The following is an 18,697-nucleotide window of genomic DNA, read 5'->3' on the forward strand; positions in this document are numbered from 1 at the left end:
CCACATTCCCAGTCTGTGTGCACACTTGTGAGAGGGTGTCCTTAACATGCATTTCAGAAAGTGAGTGAAGACAGGTAGGCCCTTTGAGAAACATTCTGCTTTATTGAAACAGCAAGGACTCTGGCCTGTACTTCTGTAAAAAACACAGATCATAAATTGACACTTCACTACATATACACAAATAAGCTGATATAGAATGTCTCTGCCTAAATTACATCTCCCATGTCTACAGATTGTACACATTTAGCTGATTGTTAGAGCAGACTGAAGACTGAGCCTTTATAGTGGAAGATTGCTCTCACCAACATCCCTCTGTCCCGTTGTCTGAGCCTAAGATAGCCTTTTCTGCACAGGAAAGCAGGAAAACTTCTACATTATCATCTCATTCATGCTTGACAGTGTCCTACTTGAATGCATTATAGTATAGACTTTTTTTAAGAGAGTCTCTACAAGTGGATCTTTCAAGCGTAAATTTTGATAACACCCAGTCTCGTAGTAGTCGGCAGGGATGCCTGGGCTGACGACTGATCAGTAACGCGCGGGTTGGGAGATTACTCCTTTTTCAGCCAAGTCTGGCTAAAGACTGGCTCTGCAGGTTGGTTATACTGCAGTCATTCAGGTGGGGATACTAGGCGAAAAAGGAGGCAATTGAAACAAAGGCTACACTGCTGGAGAAAAAAAGGATGTAACACAATGGCTGAAATTCACATGCATTCCCCTCTCCGCCTCCTCCTTCCCATTTGACCTCTCTGACTGTTCCGCCCTTCCTCTCCCCTTTCCTCCCACGTCCCTCCACTGTCTGTCCCCATCTTCCTCTTCACTCCACTCTTCGACTCCACAACTGACTCTTCCTTCTCCTCTCTACATTCCCCCACTTCTGGCCTCTCTCTCTCCTCACTGGGCCATCTGCACCACCACTGCCTTCCAGGCCTTGTCCTTGTCGAACTCCCGCACTGCACCGTTGGAAACCTGGTGCTGAGAGAGAGACGGGGAGAGAGGAGGCCCGAGTTAGCGTGCTGTCGTTCTTCTAATTAATATAATAATAATAATTGCTTACACTTATATAGCGCTTTTGTGGACACTCCACTCAAAGCGCTTTACAGGTAATGAGGACTCCCCTCCACCACCACTAATGTGCAGCCCCGCCTGGATGATGCGACGGCAGCCATAGTGCGCCAGAACGCTCCCCACACACCAGCTCTCAGTGGGGAGGAGAGCAGAGTAATAAAGCCAATTCATAGATTGTATCTTCAATCAGAATATATCTTCAATCATGCTGGATTTCTACCCTCCCAGTATCCTCTTCTCTGCCTGACTGTTGCTTTGTGTGGCTCAGGTTGGAGACGAGGCTTTTCACAGACTCTCTCACCGGCAGACCATGTCAAGGCAGTAGAGTGCATTGTAGTAGGTCAGGGTGTTGCTGCGTGTCTCGGGAAGACGGACGTATCACCCAGAGTCTCGAAATTCCCTGCGGTGTCTCTTGGGGCGGCGGTCTGCGTACCTCACTGGGCCGGGGGGAGTGCTGCGTGTAGGAGGGGCTGCCCCAGTCCGGCTTCCCCAGGCGGAGCTCGGTCTTGAAGGATACGCAGTGCAGGACAGTAGCCAGGGTGAGCACAGCCTGCACCAGCAGCAGCACCATGAGGATCAGTAGCAGGACGTCATAGGATTGCTGAGAGCCGATACACAATCCGTGTTACACACACTGCACAATGCACAGAGTATTACATTGTTTCATATAAGGTTTCCGTTATCAGTGGTTATTATAATTAGTAACTGTATTAATAGTTCCAATAGTCACAGAGGCTCTAGCAGTTGTACGTTCTAGTATTAATGGCAGTACTGAAGTATTATCAAGACTTGGTTTGATATTAATAGCAGCGTTGGCATGACCACTGAAACGCTGCAATGTTCAGACCTGGAGCAGCGGTGTTGAGGGGTTTGGTATGAGCGGTAACAGCAGCAGTCTGAACCGGTGTACCAGGCGCGGGCAGGGGGGTGGGCGTCAGTACAGACCTTGGCCGCGGGAATCTCGTGCCGGAAGATGTTGACAAAACGCAGCACGCTGCAGGACAGGAACCCCGAGGCCGAGAACAGGAGCGGGGATGTCACGCTGCTGATCGCGATCAGGACCTCCACCTGGGCAGAGCGACGGGGAGAGCTGTCACTGCGCACACCGCTGGCTCTGCAGCCACAGAGGCCGGGCTTGTGTGTTCAAGAACCGGCAGCCAGCCCATTACTGGAAGATCTTCATCGGCACAAGCTTAGCGAGCTTCCATTTAGGGCCGTGCCCCTACGATTCATAACCAGTCTGGGCAGCCGTAGGTAATTACAGTAAGTGAATTGTCTAAGATTATAATAATCTCTTAAATTTATATAGTTTTTCTGGACACTCCACTCAAAGCACTTTACAGGTAATGGGGGCTCCCCTCCACCACCACCAGTGTGTAGCCCCCACCTGGATGATGTGACAGCAGCCATAGTGCACCAGTACCCTCCCCACACATCAGCTCTCAGTGGGGAGGAGAGCAGGGTGATGAAGCCAGTTCAGAGATGGGGATTATTAGGAGGCCATGACTGGTAAACGCCAGGGGAAACTTTGGCCAGGATGCCAGGGTAACATCCTTACTCTTTTTGAAAAACTCCCTGGGATTTTTAATGACCACAGAGATCCAAGACCTCGGTTTGTGGTTTCATCCGAAGGACGGCGCCTGTTTACAGTATAGTGTCCCCGTCACTATACTGGGGAATTAGGACCCACACAGACTGTAGTGTAGGCGCCCCCTACTAGCCCCACTAACACCTCTTCCAGCAGCAACCTCAGCTTTCCCAGGAGTCTCCCACCCAGGTGCTGACCAGGATCACACCTGCTGAGCTTCAGGGGGCTGATATAGCAGGGTGATATAGCTGCTGGCCACTGATGGCAGCAAGCACAGTGTGGGGTCAGAGTATTAGGTGCCAGGGCAAAACTTTAGCGTCCAGCTGTGGACAGTGGAGATCTTGCAGCAGTAAGGGGCTCTGCCGTTCGCAGCGGTGTAGTGTCAGTTCACAAGGAGCACTCACCAGGCACTTGTTGGGATACTCCGCCACCACGTGGCTGGCGATGGCACTGGGGAAGCACTGCGGGCGGACAAAGACAAACGGACACTCTGATTAATAACGGGAGCGGTGCTGGGGTGGCGCCAGGCAGGAAAGGCAGAGGAGGAATGACCTCTGGCCACACCCTGTCTTACAGAGCCAGGACACGCACCCCAGACCCTGGTCTTCAAGAGGCCACTTATACAGGACTGGAAAGCTGGGGGATGCCATTCAGGTTCCATCCACCTCCAAACCCCATCTCCCACCCCCTTTGACATGACCCCATATCCCCCCATGCCCCCGTAATATCCCATTTCCCCCAGATCCCCTCCCCCTCCCCCCTCCCCAGGCCTCAGCCACTCCACACGCACGGCCACCAGGATCCAGAAGAAGGTGACGGAGAGGTAGGGTCCTGGGACGAGGGCATCCATGTTGAGGGCGATGATCCCGCCAAACACCGCCGATATCCCCACGATCACCTCGATCACCTGTAGAGGGAGACAGAGAGCGCCCTCACCCACTGCCACACCGTTTCCAACACCACGGAAGAGAAATCTGTAATAATAATAATAATAAACTTTATTTTGCATAGCGCCTTTAAAAGCAGCTTCTCAGAGCACTTAACAGTAAGTAAAAACAATGACGGGAGATAACAGAGTCAACACAATTAAAAACAAGGGCTTAGAAGGCACTAGACTAGAAGATGCAAAGGCGGAAAACACTTTAAATAAAGGCCTTTCTGAGGAATAAGATTTTGAGTCTGGATTTGAAAGCACTCAGGGAAGGTGACATTCTGATATCCTCAGGGATAGAGTTCCAGAACTGTGGGGTTTAGCAGGAGATGGCCCTGTCACCCATAGAGTGTAGACGGTCTTGGGGGACGGACAGGAGACTAGGGTCAGACAAACGATGGTTGCAAGGTGGGGAGCAGGAAAATAATAAATCAGAGAGGTTCTAAGGGGCCAAGCCACGTAGAGCCTTACAGGTGAGCATGAAGATTTTGAAGTCGACACGAAACCCAATAGGTAACCAGTGCAAGGACTCCAGGACAGGAGTAATGTGATCATTACTCACACGACCCGGTCAGGTTCCCGGCTTTTGAATTCTGTACATATATCCGTGGTTTCTAATGAAAGGCTTCGAAAAAGGCCTGTTTACCAAGATCAGGCCTGACTGCATCTGATATACCTCTACACACAGGAAGCAGAAGGAAAGAGAAGGAGATGTGTGGAGTTCAAGAGGTCAAGGGTCAGTAAGCGTGTCACTCACAGAGTAGGACTTGAGCAGCCTGGTGGGAAAGCACAGGGGTTTCAGAACCACAGGGGGCTCAGAAGTCACAGGCTGTGGAGAAACAGTGTTTGTCAGCCCAGTAGTGTCCTACATTTTGTTAAAGATACACTGTCCTAAAAATCCAATAAGATTGTTGTGTCACAGGGCCTCATTACTGAGACAGAAGTTGTCACTTGGGCTGGCCTAGGAGTTTCCTCCCTAGAAGACTAAAAAGATTCAGTTCAGTAACCCACATATCTCTGTGTATGACATTCCTTTGAGATGAGGTATAACTCTTCTGGTCACTTATCTCTAAACTCTCTCCAGGCCATATTTTTGCAATGTGTTGACTAAGATGGAATACATTCTACTTAACGAGCCCTTGTCAGCCAGTGGTAGAATTTAAAAATTCATTCTTTTCAGCGCTTACAGTGAAGTGACGAACCAGAGGACACAAGTGGAAACTACATGGAAGTGCATATAAAACTGAGAACAGGACATGCTTCGCTACACAAAGGGTGGTGGGAGTGTGGGACAAGCTATCCAGGCATGTTGTTGAAGATGGTTTCTTTCAAGAAACGGCCTCCTCTCATTTGTTAATGATAAATTGATAAATCTTCCTAAAATCCTAAATCCTTTTCATTGTGCACCAGGGCAAAAGCCTAATTCAGACTTTGGTTCATTCATTGATTAACTGTGAGCTACTCTGCCTACATTTAGACTTAACTCATTTTATGTTGTTTTAAGCACTTATCCATGTGGTTTTTATACCGCATATTCCTGTTGTAATAAATAACTGCAGTATAGAGTACATTGCTCAGCCAGGAGCCAGTACCAGCCCAGTGCCCAGCGTGTGGAGGTGATGTTAACGGGGACAGCGCTACCCGGTGAGGGCCAGAGGAAAGACAGACTCAGAGGCACAGAGACTGACCCCTGCGTGGCCGCAGCAGTCCTCGGTGGAGCGGGCAGACAAGATGACGGTGCTCGCCAGCAGGACCTCCAGCAGGATCAGCAGGATCAGGTTGAAATTGATCTGCAGGGGGGAGGGAGCTGTCAGGCGTCGAGGGAGGGCGTCGCTTGCACTCGCGGTGGCGTGTCCCCCCTTGTCCCCTCCCCCCCATCCCACTCCCTCCCACCCCGCTCTCTCCCGCCCCGTCCCCCCCCCCACTCTCTACCGCCCCCTCCTCCCCCTCCCCCCCTGCCAGACTCACGTTGATGGCCGTGGGGTTGAGCACCAGCTTGCAGCCGAACCAGACGAGACAGGTCGTCGTCACTGCGAAGGTCGACACGAACAGCACCTGGTAGTCTGACACCTGTCAGTAAAACAAAGACTTAACAGTTTGAAGCACAAAACATTCCTCCTGTTCTTCTAATTTTGCTGATTAGCAGCTAATCAGCCCTGGGGCTGAGCCATTCTCCAGCACATAGCTGGGCAATTTGATTCAGACTTTGGCCTCTCTTTGTGTAAAGTGCTTTCTAACTTCAGTCCTTTGGCACAGGTGCGTAGATCCTACTTGTGATCCCAGGTGACTTTGCATCCTTGCATTATCACTGAGAGTGAAAAACGTTGGGGGCTGACTTTGTCAACACCTTTGAGGATCTTGAATGACTTAATCAAATCCTCCTGCAGTCTCCTTTTTTCAAAACCCCAGTGAACGTATGATGTTAAAACTAATTGGCTTTTGTGAGGCCCTCCATCTACACTTCCTACGCAAAATATGGAAAGATTCATTTCAAATCGGTAGCATTTCAGTGAAGTAGAAACTCCAGGCACTGCCCAGATTGGCGCAGGAAGTCAAGGTGTTGGCACTGCCCAGATTGGCGCAGGAAGTCAAGGCGTTGGCACTGCCCAGATCGGCGCAGGAAGTCAAGGCGTTGGCACTGCCCAGACTGGCGCAGAAAGTCAAGGCATTGGCACTGCCCAGATTGGCACAGGAAGCCAGGATGTTGCTGTTCCCTGATCAGCACAGGAAGTTGCAGGAAGAATAGAATAGCTATTCATTGATTACAGCTCCATCTTTCATATTATAGTTCCATCCAGACTAGTCAGCATGCTTAAAAATCTGGGTATCGGCATCTCTCTGTGCAACTGGAATCTGGATTTCCTGACTGGCAGACCACAGACTGTGAGGGTCGATGGAAAACTTTCTTTCATGCTGACTGTAAATAGAGGTGCCCCTCAGGGCTGTGTGCTGAGGCCCCTGCTGTTTTCCATGTTTACGATCAGGTCAGCCCAGTTGGAGTACAGCTCCCCTCTATTGTGGACATTTTTACAACTCGCTGTCTCAGGAAGGCTGGAAATATCACTAAGGACAACAATCTTCCCTCCTTCCCTCTGGTAAGCATTATAGGAGCATAAAGGCACGAACCTCCAGATTCAGAGACAGTTTCTTCCCACAAGCTGTCAGATTACTGAACTCTACCCCCACCACTGGCTCACACAAATGTTTTTATCTTCTCTTCTCACTCTGCTTGTCTAACTTGTCCGTGTTTCTGTTTTCTGTTTCCTTAACGTCTTTATATTGAAGCATACATGCAAATAAGCATCTCATAACACTTGTGTACATGACACGTAAACTAGGCTGAAGCTCGGCAAAGGTGGGAGGAATTAAAGGGTGGAGGACAGTCTGTGGCAAAGAAGCTGCGAGTCGGGTTGGAAGCCTTGTTTGCGTGGCGGTGCAGCCAGCGTGTTTGTAGTGCTGTAGTTCGAGAGGAAGCAGCCTGTGCCCCTCTTTCCCCTCTCACTGCAGCACTGTAGTCAAGCCGGCTGTCTCATTCATCAACCCCGCAGCGCAAAGCCGTTTAAATAATTAAGAACGTGCTTGTTGTGCTCGTGAGGGCCTCTGCCCCGCTGCCAGAGCAGCCGGAGCCTCACTCACCACGGCCTGCCGGTTCTTTGCGATGGCGAAGCTCACCACTGCCGCAGGGATGCTCTGAAACACAGGGGTGTAGGTGGGTTCAGAGGTCAAGGGTCAGCAACGAGTAACTCACAGAGTAGGACGTCGTCCGCCTGACTGACGGTGATCATCCTGATACAGTCAACTTGCCGGTTGTCAACAGCCAGCTATCCCAGGGCCTTGCCAGGGGCATCCATCCCCTGTTGTGCCACCTCGAAGACTGACTCGACTTGATCTCAGGAGCTCAGTACCGGGTACCAGTACTGAGATGGACAGTATCTGAGGAATAGGGTACGAAATTAACCTGTGAGACCTGTGGGTGCTGCTCTTCTTCCTGGGCCACAGCTCAGAAAAGAACTGCACCAGTGTTGTGGCAAGGGCCTCAGGCTACACAAGGTACCATCTTTCGGATCAGAGAAGTATCAGATCCGATTCTGGATTTCAGAACATTCCAAGGGCACTTTTTACCACTGCAGTGGTGTTGGACCCAGTTTCCTCATGGCCCAATTAGACAGGTGAGAAAATCTGGCCTGTCTAAGCCCCTAACTCCCAATTACATGTGTTCTTTGTTCCTAACACGCTCCCCCGCCCCCAGGTCTCCCTCGAACAGACCTCTTCGCCTCAGAGGGATGGATGAGTAAACACTCTTGACTCACAGAGCCGGCCGCGCAGCGCAGGTAGTCCATGGCAACAGGGAAGACGTTGCCCAGGTACAGAGAGAAGCCGGCTGTGATGAGGAGACTGCCCTGCAACACAAACACACTTCGCTCACTGCCCACCGGTCAGAGCCCCTGTGCTCGGTGCCAAAATTGTCAATCCACCCACTTAAACAACCCTCCTGAAGTCCGACTCCCACTTTACCGTAGTATGAGGGCCAGGGCTGGGCGCAGAGATGTGTTGACACTCCAGAAGCTGTTAAAACTCCTGGAGAGCTATTGAGTGAATGAATTAGAAACATGCTGCACACCCCCCACTGTGCCGTGCAGTGCACTGGGGCAGAGTTAGGTCAACAAGGCTGTGCTTGTCATTATAGTGCATGATACTGTATGTTTCCAACTAAACCTTAAAGTAATTTTCAAGGAGCATAGTCAATTAAGCAATTAATCAATAAAGAGGATAGAATTCTGAGTGGAAACCAAACCTCTCACTGGGTGTTATATAACATCCAGCTAGTACATACAGTATAATGCAATACACAAGTAAAATCATGCAGTACGCGTTATGCAGTACATGTGTGTATTACACATATTGCAGTGATGCAGTTTGTGTACATAGTACACCCAGTATAATTATGCACTACACGTTATGGAGAAAACACTGTTTAGTTATGCATTACACATAATGCAGCAATGCAGTACATGTCATGCAATACACCCAGTACAGCCATGCAATATGTGGTATACAGTAGACCCAGTACAGCCATGCAATGCTATATTTCACTAGACAGAAAAAAATCAAGACAGGTCTATGTTATATAGAGCACTAGAATGAACAGTTTCATGCTGCATACTACATTACCTCACATGGTTATTTAAAGCATTACATTAATGAGAGGAGCAGGTCATTTCTCCCCTCAAAGCACCTGATGTTCCTGGGCATCACCAGGGTGATTTCTCAGCTTCATTAGTTGCTGTGCCATAAAACCTATAAAGCATTTACTGCAAAGAGTTACCATCAGGGACAGACAACAAAGCAATACACAATGACGCACTTTCACTTAAACATTCGTTTTCAGCAAGTTGCTTTTTCCTGGTAAGGGGCGCGACTGGGCCAGAGAGTATCCCAGAAGGAAAGGGCGAAAGGCGGGACCACACCCTGGTCAGGACACTGGCCAATCCCAGGGTGCCCGCAAGAAGAGCCGTGGGACACCCCTTGAGCTGGCCAGCGTGTCTTTGGAAGGCAGGAGGAACCTGGAGCTCATTCCAGCATGGGTTTGGGAAACGATCTGGGCCAATTCCTGGACGTTCTTCACTCGAGCAGAGATTCGAACGTTCCCATCGGGATTCTGTAACGACGCGGAGCTGAGACGCTACAGCCGACACACAGACGCCCCCACAGCCCCGCAACGGTCCAGCCAGCCGGCTCTCCCTCTGGCCTCCCCGCCTCTCCTCTGTGGGGCTGTCGTGCACCCCCGCCACCCCTCTTCCCCCCTTCCCCCCTTCCCCCTCCTCTCTCTCTCACCCCGATCAGGACGCTGTAGAGCCAGGTCCTGTAGCTCAGGCAGGGGTGGAGACTGGGGCTCCGCCGCAGGTCGCTGGGCTTGACGTCCACCGTGTAGCTGGTACTATCCCCGCGCCGGGACCGCTCCAGCGTCGGCATGTGGTCGTACGCGTACTCCTCCCGCGGAGCCTCGTCTCGCGGCATCATTGCAGCAGCTGGGGGGACACACACAGGGGGCGTGAGACCAAGGACAGGGGCCACAAGGAGCGGGACACACCGGGGCGGCGTGCCGTTACAGCACACAATTCTGAACCGAAGTGAGACGTGAGAGGTCGAGTAGAGCACGGAGAACTGGATTACGATATGATACAATACGACGCCACACACTTTATTAACCCCCAAGGGGGAGAATTAAAGGGGAACTGCAACTCTATTTTCATATTTTTGTGGTTAGAAAGAATCGGCATTGATGAGGGCATTTCAAACCACAATGAAAGTACATTGTACACAGTATCTTATAAAACCTCCAATTTACACCTCAAAAGAGACACAATTTCATCTATGTATGTGCAGCACCATATTGCTGTCATTGACTGTGATTCAGAATGAGGCAATAAAACTTTCTGTGAGGTGAAGCAGCCTTATTACACTGTAAACAAGCAGGCCTGTGAATACAGCTCTTTTAATCCAATAGAAATGTTGCTCTCGATTTTGAGATGGTTTTGCAGACAAATACTACCCGTCTTATTATTTAATCATGATTAGGATTACTTGTTAACTCTGCATGCGGGTCACATTCTGCAGTGAGATATCTGCTGCAAAACCTGTACTGATTCACTCATAAATCTTATTACATCAGTTATTACAGTGACTAGTGAGCAGGAAGGGCTGCATCACATCGCAGTTCGCGGGAACTCTCACTCTCACCTGTGGCGAGACCAGAGGTTTGCGACAACTTGGTGACTGTGCAGTACTTTCACAAAGTTCACGATTCCGTGCTTAATTCGAAATTGGTCAACTCTAGCGATACAGTCCATTTATTTATCGTGTTTCCAAGATGAAATAACCTCTCTGAGAAATTAGGACTGCAGGTCCCCCTTAAGTGCCAACACAGCTCATAGACATCCAGCACAGCAAAGAACATAAATAAACTACACAGGCATGACAATTATTTCTAAACAGACATAAAGTATATCTCAGTACATGGACACAATTGATCACATTGTGTTGTGCATCATTCTTAAAACAAAAACAGTAAAAGTCCAAGATAAGAAGTCGTGAAAAGTCTTGGAACTATTCAGTGCATGAATGCCCACATAGAAGAAAACATCCTCTAAAGCATTTCTGTGATGCATTGGGGAGCTAAAAAGCAACACTGAAGAGGCTTCCTTGATCCATTTCCCACTGTAACTGTGGCCATCCTGAGGATCCGCTTCTGAACTATGCTCTCCACAGACTCCCAATAATGGCACACAACTAGGAACAGCAGGGCAGTCTAGTCCTGGTCCTGCAGATCTGGCATTGTTTATAAGCTTTCTACTAGGTCTCTTTACAGCAACACCACCTGCAGAGCTGGGAGAATCTATTACATTCGTCCCATGAAGCCACTCATGAGCTTATTTCTAATGTACCCAACCCCCGAAGATTAGGATCGGATCTCTCTGATCTACAGTAAATAAGGCACACGGGAAGGAGAGGCAACACACAGTGCAAATACAGCATACAAAGGCCACAGCATGCCAGGGAAATGTGCAGCACAGACAGAACACAGAGAGCTGGGCGCAGCAGTGGGCTTGGGAGCAGCGGACACAGAGCAGGATACAGGAGGAGGAGGAGGGGGCTTCACACAGTGCAGACATAGCATGTGCAGTACACATGAGTGAATTCAGTGTGATGCCTTTAAAAAGGAAAGCAATAGTGTCACCTTGTTTGCTAAGAGGTGAACAGTCTGAAGAAAGAATTTAATCTGTGAGGAATCAAAACTGGCAATACCTTTTCAAATGGCAGCAAAGATAAATCAAAGGAAATGGCTCATAGACGACACTGAAAATGATTAAGCAACGCTGAGCATTTCTCAACATGATTTTGCTATTCAGATAGCACTTTAAGCATGGCAACTAACTCCTTCAAGTGCAGCAGGACTACAGGAACCAACTACCAAGTCATCTTAATAATAATAGTCATCTTTGGATCTGAATTATCTTTGGACTAAGGGAGGAAAGTGAAGCATCTGGAGAAAACCCACATGAACACGGGAAAAACATACAAACCACACAGATAACACCCCAGGAATTGAACCCAGGGCCCCAGTGCTCTGAGACAGCAGCACTAACTACTGCACCATCGTACTGCCCTCCAGCCTTGATGTCTGGATTTGAAATCTGAACATGCACATGACACTTCCTCTGAAGGCAGTGCGGGAGAACACCAGCTCCTGCTTCTGTTTACTTTGCAGGAGTGTTCAGCAGCAGTGCCCAGCGCGCACAGCGAGGAGGCTGTGGAAAGTTCGAGGAGCAGGGAAGCGTTCAGCCTGGTGGAATCCTATGAGTCATTCAGCGGCCCTCCGAGTATAAACGTCTGCAGCACAGTAATGGACTGCCACACTTCTGCTGTTTTTTTAGAACTTTGAATCTTTATAGGCAGAGACCTGTAAGACATGTTAATTTGTTGAACAAAGCCAATATTGATGTCCCATTTAAATCATTTATGTATCGTGCCTATAGGATGTCTATACAAAGTCCTTTTTTATAGGTCCCCCATTGTAGTACTTTCACCTGGAGTAAACACAATGCGTAAATAAATGAAAAATAAATTCTGAATTAATATGTCTTGATTTTAAGCTGTTAGGCCACAAAATATGTTACTCTGGAAAGGGTGTGTAGAGTCTCTATAGGCACACTGTAAGAAATGAAGTTCAGATATCCCACACTGGGATACCTGCCTTTTCTTGAGTGAACATAAAACAAAATGACAGCAGTGAGATCACACCATACCCGCTAATCTCAGGGCACACTGTAGTGGCATCATTGTTTGTACTTATTTTTCCTCATTTGCGCTGGTAAAAGTATATTCAAAGAAACGCTCAAGCTTGGAAGCGACACAGAAGGGCAAGTAAATCTGGGAACAGAGAGAGAGGGGAGTTTATTTGCCATAGATAAATGTGCAGTGGGATTCGCACAGGGAACGGGAGGCACTTCTTTACAAAAAGAGTTGTGGGTGTATGGGGCAGGGGATCCAGCCCTGTCATTGATGCCGATACCCTGGCTTCTTTCAAGAAACAACGGGCTAGTAACTATCAAAGGGGTGAGATGGGCTGAATTTCCTCCTCTCCTTTGTAACCTTTCGTATGTTTTTATTCATGTCGATATTGTGTGTCCGAGTGCATCAATTACACCTCAGCATCGTCTCCTCGTACGGCTGCTCAGACGTTGTAGTCCTCCTGCAGGGCGGACTGGAGCTCCTCTAGACGCTACTCCTGCAAGATGTCCGGTGAGCATTATCACCCATCAAAAACTGCCGTGGAGCCTGGGACACTTGCAAGAAGTATTTCCTCACTTCAGCTCACACATGGAAATAAACCATCCCATAAGATTGTCACGGAATTGCTCTTCCACAGCAATCCTGTAATCCTCCTGTATTGCTTTCCAGGAAAAGTGTGGCAGGCCCAGGCTGAAGGCTGGATTCAAGAGCAGGCAAACAGCAGGTGAGCCACAAGCTGCGGTGGTGAAGCAAGCAGGCAAAAACTCAATTAAAGAGAACATACAGGGGTCAACGCCAGGTCAGCTCAAGAACGCAGTTCCAGGGAAAATCCAGAAGCAAAGTCGAGAGAGCAAAAGACAAGTTCAAAGCCAGGAAAAATCCAAAGGGAAGCACAGGGAGAATCCACAAAGGAAGTCAAGCAAAGCACAGTCAGGACATGGGGCAGAAAGTACACAAGGAAGGCCAAGACTGAGACTCAAAGTAGTGCTGAGGCAGGCCTTAAATAGCCAGGTGACTAACTACAAACAGGTGGATGCAATCTTCAGCCAGAGCATGTTGTCATGGCTACAGACTGATTGACAGGACGAATACCGATTTAAGTGATGATTCTGGTGGGATTTCCAGTCCTTTGGCGAGAGCAGGAATGAAATATCCCACTCTGAAACCACTACTAGCACAGGTCCATAACGTCCTTGCCATGCGACATGGCGCACCAGTTGTTTTCTGACTCTCCTCCAGGTTCTTACCCCCCTGTCTTGTAATCCACAAAGAAACAGGACTCTTCTCCAAAAGTTCAAGATCCATTTGACATGCTCTGTATCTCAATTCAGTTTCTGCTGCACGTGACATTGGGTAGAAAGTAGCCGTTACATTCTTAAAACCCTGCATCACGAACACATCTCCATACGGCCTTTGCCAGCACAGATCAATCTTGACTTCCCTCTCATGACCTCTGCCATGTGGCCCATTGAAGATCCGGATGGCCGCAGCCTCAGGGACATTTGGGGTACCTGTGTGCAATTACATTCGAACCCACCTGTTGTTCTGTTCTTTGTGCCCTTGCTAAAATATCAACCAGTTTGTTGCCTCTGCTTGTTTCATCATCTTCAGCAGACAGGTCACACATCTGATTGCTTGGCTTAGAAATCACAGTCTTGGTGGGCCTTACGAGTCAAAGGGTAGAGCATGCAGATACAGTATAACTGTACACCCATCACACATGTTCTCAAAGAAATCCCACTGGTAAAAAACATCCGCATGCAGTACGAAAACCCTGCTGTGTCAATAACATTTAGCAATAACTATCTTAGTGTATATTGTCACATCCCTATCAAGTGTAGATTAGTAATATTTTTTACAAGATGCTACAGCCCCCTTACAATACAATAACAAAGGTGCAACATGAGCTTGAAATAGATTAACTCTGCTAGCCCCAGACTCCTTCATCCATAAACTGATAGAAGAGAGGACCTCTGTCTGTGTGTCCACCTCACTGCTGCACTATCCTCTGTGCAGAAGCTGCAAGGTAGAGGTGAGCTCTGCTGCAGCCCCCTCCCCTGCCTCCCACGATGACCTGATTCCTCCTGGCCCCCTCCCTCCTCCCCGTCTGCTCACCTGTGTCTGGCTGGGCTGCGTCCGCAGGTATTTCAGGGCCGCTGTGGGGATGGGGAGAGTTTGTGAGCTTCCCTCGTGCAGCTCCGGGCTCCTTCAGGCAGAGAATCCGGGGGCAGGTCTCTGGTCCGCTTGTGCCTTTGGAAAAGTTTGGAAGAGGATCTATTCAACTGGGGAACAAAACAGCCAGGCAAACAAGCCGTTCCTGTGCCAGGAAGAGACGCCAGCTGCATCTTAATGAGGAGAGAGAGTAGGAGGAACAGAGGGGTGAAATCTTGTCAAGTTTGCAGACAAGTTGGTGAGATACTGTTGATGCATTACTAATCTTTTTATTCAAGTAAACTGTAAACATACTGTATATACAAAATAAAACCAACATAACAGTGGTGCTATATACATTAATAAATGTTTAAATATTGGCAGCCTATGCATGCTGACACAGCTACCTACTTTAACATAATAATGAATATACATATGATTTAATATATATTGTTATATTTAAGCAGAGTTTGAGGTTAATTCTGTCTTTAATGATCACAGATTTGTGCTTTAGATTAAAAAATAGGTGTAAGATGTTTTAACATCAACTACTTTCAATGCATTTCGACAAAGCACAATCACAGAATACCCGCTGAAACCTCCCTAAACCGAGCAAAATCTTTTTATTGTTGAACAAAGAAGACTACAAGGGGAGCTGATCCATTTATTTGAAATCCTGAAAGACACTGACCAAGTTAACACAGTGGACGCTTTCAGAACCGACACTGAAACACAAAAAAACGAGGAACAGACAAAACTGTGGGTAAATGCATTTAAAACTGAGACCGGGAGACACTTCTTTACTCAAAGGGTTGTGGGAGTATGGAACAAGCTGCACAGCCATGTTGTAGAAGCCAGGTTAACACATCAATTAACTACTAACTACCAAATGGCCTCTTCTCACTTTTAGCCTATCCTCTGTTATGAAATATTAATAAGTACCAAAATGTTTATCTCCAGAAAATGTTTTTGAGAAGAAAGGCAGTGAAACAGCTGGCATCAGAAAGCATTATTCCTCTCGAGGATAGACAGAGAGCAGTTAGTCGTCGGGAATACCTTGACGAGCCAGCTTGTCCAGCTCACATTATACTGTGTCCTTTACGAGCTGTGAGAGCAGGAGAGTGAGGGGGAGAGCTCAGATGAAAAAAAGAGATTATGGGGGAGACGGACTGGAGCAGGGAAGAGGAGAAGATGAAAGAGACAGAGGTGTAAAATCCACAGAAGCGCTGAGGGTAGCAGCTGGGGATGTGGGCGTTAAGGCCCTGAGATCGGAGCTGAGTGTCACAGCGAGGTTCAGGCTGAAAGCTGGCCCGGTGACAGCCTTCATTTCCAGAGCTACGCAGATCCTATCCCCCTTCCTTCTCTCCACCCCCAGTCCCCACAGCCGTATCCTTGGAGACTGTTAGAAAATGGCCTCAGCCATTCAGGAGCCAGTGTTCCGCATAACAACCCAGCATGACCCCGGAGAAGGGCAGTTCTGAAGGACAGTTATTTCTGTCCATTGATCACTTGTTGTTGCACACAGCACCTTATGCAAAGCACCACCTCAAAATGCTTTAAAATGTCAGGTGGCATTAAGGCACAGGAGTGATGTAGAACTCACATTTAAGACTCAAATAAACAAAGTGCTCTGGCACAGTGGCTCAGCAGTTAGCCCTGCTGCCTTACAGCATGGGAGCCCTGGGGTTCAATTCCAAACCTGGGATGTTTTCTGTGTGGAGCTTGTATGGTCTCCTTGTGTTTGTGTGGGTTTCCTCCCACAGTGCAAAAATATACTGGTAAGTTAAGTGGCTTCTGGGAAATGCGTCTGCATTTGTGTCTGCCTACCCTGTGATGGACTGGTGTCCTGTCCAGGGTGTATCCCGCCTTGTGCCCATTGCTTGCTGGGAAGGGCCCCGGCTCTTCCCCGACCCTGAGTTGGAAGAGGCAGTTATTTTGAAATCGTGAATTTGTACTACCGGCCAAAGATAAATCCTTAAATAGAGATGTTTTTCTTCAATCTTAGACATTCCTACAAACGTTTCTAGGTCACCCAGGAAGCTTACAACTGTCAGCAAAACACAAAATATAAGAAGTGCAGGGTGGGTGCTGACATGATGTGACGTGACACCAAATAGAGATACACAGCCAGAAAAACAGTGTTTTGGCCTCCCCTGGGCTAACCTGAATTAAACCCAGTTTTCTCAGACCAGAGGTTATTAAATCTCGCTACCAAAATAAATTCCCTGACGTTACAGAAAAAGTTTACAAAATTTTGAATAAGCACAAAATCGTGAACTTTGAGAAAGTATGTGTTGTCGCAAGCTCACATTCGAGTTCCCAAGAATTGCGTCGTGAAGCAGCCCTTCCTGCTCACTAGTCTCCGTAATGACTGATGTAATGGGATGTACGAGCGAATAAGTACAGGTTGTGCACCAGATATTTCACTGCAGAAATGTTCCAACATGATCTGCATGCAGAGTTAACAAGTAGTGATTGTCTGCAAAATCATTTTGTAATCAAGACCAATATTTCTGTTGGACTAAAAGAGATTGTTTACACAGTCATGGGGCCGCAACACCTCACCAGAAGTTTTGTTGCCTCGTTCTGAATCACAAAACATGGTGCTGGGCAGACCTGGAAATTTAGTCTATTTTGTGGTAAAGTGGAGGTTTTACAAGTTACTGTACTTTACTGTACTGTATTGTACTGCATTTTACTGTTATTGCGGTTTGAAATACTCTCATCTTTGCCGATTTTTCCTAACCCTGAAACATATAAATAGTGCTGCAGTTCCCCTTCAAACCCCAGGCTCACCTGGAGGCCCTTGCTGTACTGTCCTGCCCTGCTCCTGCTGCTGCTGCTGCTGTGGCTGCCGTTCACTTTAACGGGAAGAGAGCGAGCCAAGCAGACAGGGCAGTCTCATACGCTCCGCAGCCCTCCGACTGAGAGACACTCCAGAGGACAATGGCAGCCCTGTTCCTCTGCCCCACTGTTGCGTAACAAGTGCGTGCGTGTTTGTAGGATGCTCCACCTTGTCTTCTCTCTCCCTGTCCCTCTCGTCTTTGAATCCCCCAGGTCTCCTCCCCCCCTCCTCACTCTCACACACTCCGTCATCCGGACTCAGGGCAGTAACAGGGCTGCCTGTTTCTCTTTCTTACGTGACTGTGAAAAGACTTTCCCTTCCACTCTTTCTTTTTCCTCTCTCTCAGACCTCTCCGCTTCCTCCCTCTGTCCCTCATTTCCTTCTCAGCCCCCTGCTCTGGTCCTGAGTGTTTTCAGCTCCTCTCGCGGACAACACACAGCTTCTCAAACCACTCACCCACCCATCCGTCTCATAACTACCAATTCAGGGACGCAGGGGAGCAGGAGCCTGTCCTGGCAAGCAACAGGCGCAAGGGAGGGTACACCCTTGAAGTATACCCTGCCCGTCCATCGCAGGGCCCACACCGACAGACACACACACACTCACACCAGGGCCAATTATCCCAGAATCCAATTAACCTACCAGCATGTGTTTGGACTGTGGGAGGAAACCTCTGCAAAAGCGGGGAGAACATACAAATACCACGCAGACAGCACCCCAGGTCCAGAACTGAACCCTGGACCCCAGCTCTGAGAGGTAGCAATAATAACCACTGAGCCAGAATGCCGCACATCACAGGGGCGGAGCGGTTGCTCTGTGGCTCAGGATCTGTGGCTGGAAGGTTGCCGGTTCAAATTCTGTGACCGGCAGAGGAATCCTTCTCCGTTGGGCCCCTGAGCAAGGCCCTTAACCCCAACTGCACCAGGGGTGCTGTACAATGGCTGATCCTGTGCTCTGACCCCCAGCTTCTCTCCCTGTCTGTGTGTCTCATGGAGAGCAAGCTGGGGTATGTGAAAAGACAAATTCCTAATCCAAGAAATTGTATATGGCTAATAAAGTGATCTAAAAAAAAATACCATGTACATGATGTGGCTTACAGCTACACCTTGTGGGCTAAAAGGGCATTTATAACGAACCATATGTTTGGCTTCTTCTCACATAATACACACAAGAACTTAAGAAAGAGTTCAAGTAGGGAGCTGCATCAACATGCATAGGCTGCAAAGGAACAAGTAATAGGTTTATTCCATGCTGAAAAGAGAAGAGAGGAAACACGACGTTTCGGCTGTGTTCCCTCACACCCGAAGAAGGCTCCAGGCTC

At 48.4% G+C, this 18,697-nt stretch overlaps 1 protein-coding gene across 1 annotated transcript; it reads right to left on the bottom strand.

Annotated features, from left to right (window-relative positions):
- Positions 1-82: 82 nt before the first annotated feature.
- mlc1 (modulator of VRAC current 1) lies at positions 83-14,647 on the bottom strand. The gene is made up of 12 exons (XM_088923387.1): positions 14,496-14,647; positions 9,423-9,616; positions 7,898-7,987; positions 7,224-7,277; positions 5,556-5,657; positions 5,276-5,377; positions 4,345-4,416; positions 3,447-3,563; positions 3,061-3,117; positions 2,014-2,136; positions 1,502-1,669; positions 83-975 (listed from the first exon to the last, which is right to left on the bottom strand). The coding sequence occupies exons 2-12, from the start codon at positions 9,606-9,608 to the stop codon at positions 895-897; spliced, it is 1,152 nt and encodes a 383-aa protein (XP_088779513.1). The 5' UTR covers positions 9,609-9,616; positions 14,496-14,647; the 3' UTR covers positions 83-894.
- Between the last annotated feature and the right edge of the window lie 4,050 nt (positions 14,648-18,697).

The sequence above is a fragment of the Atractosteus spatula genome, chromosome 8 (genome assembly GCF_055471065.1).
Source record: "Atractosteus spatula isolate fAtrSpa1 chromosome 8, fAtrSpa1.hap1, whole genome shotgun sequence".
NCBI classification, from domain to species: domain Eukaryota; kingdom Metazoa; phylum Chordata; class Actinopteri; order Semionotiformes; family Lepisosteidae; genus Atractosteus; species Atractosteus spatula.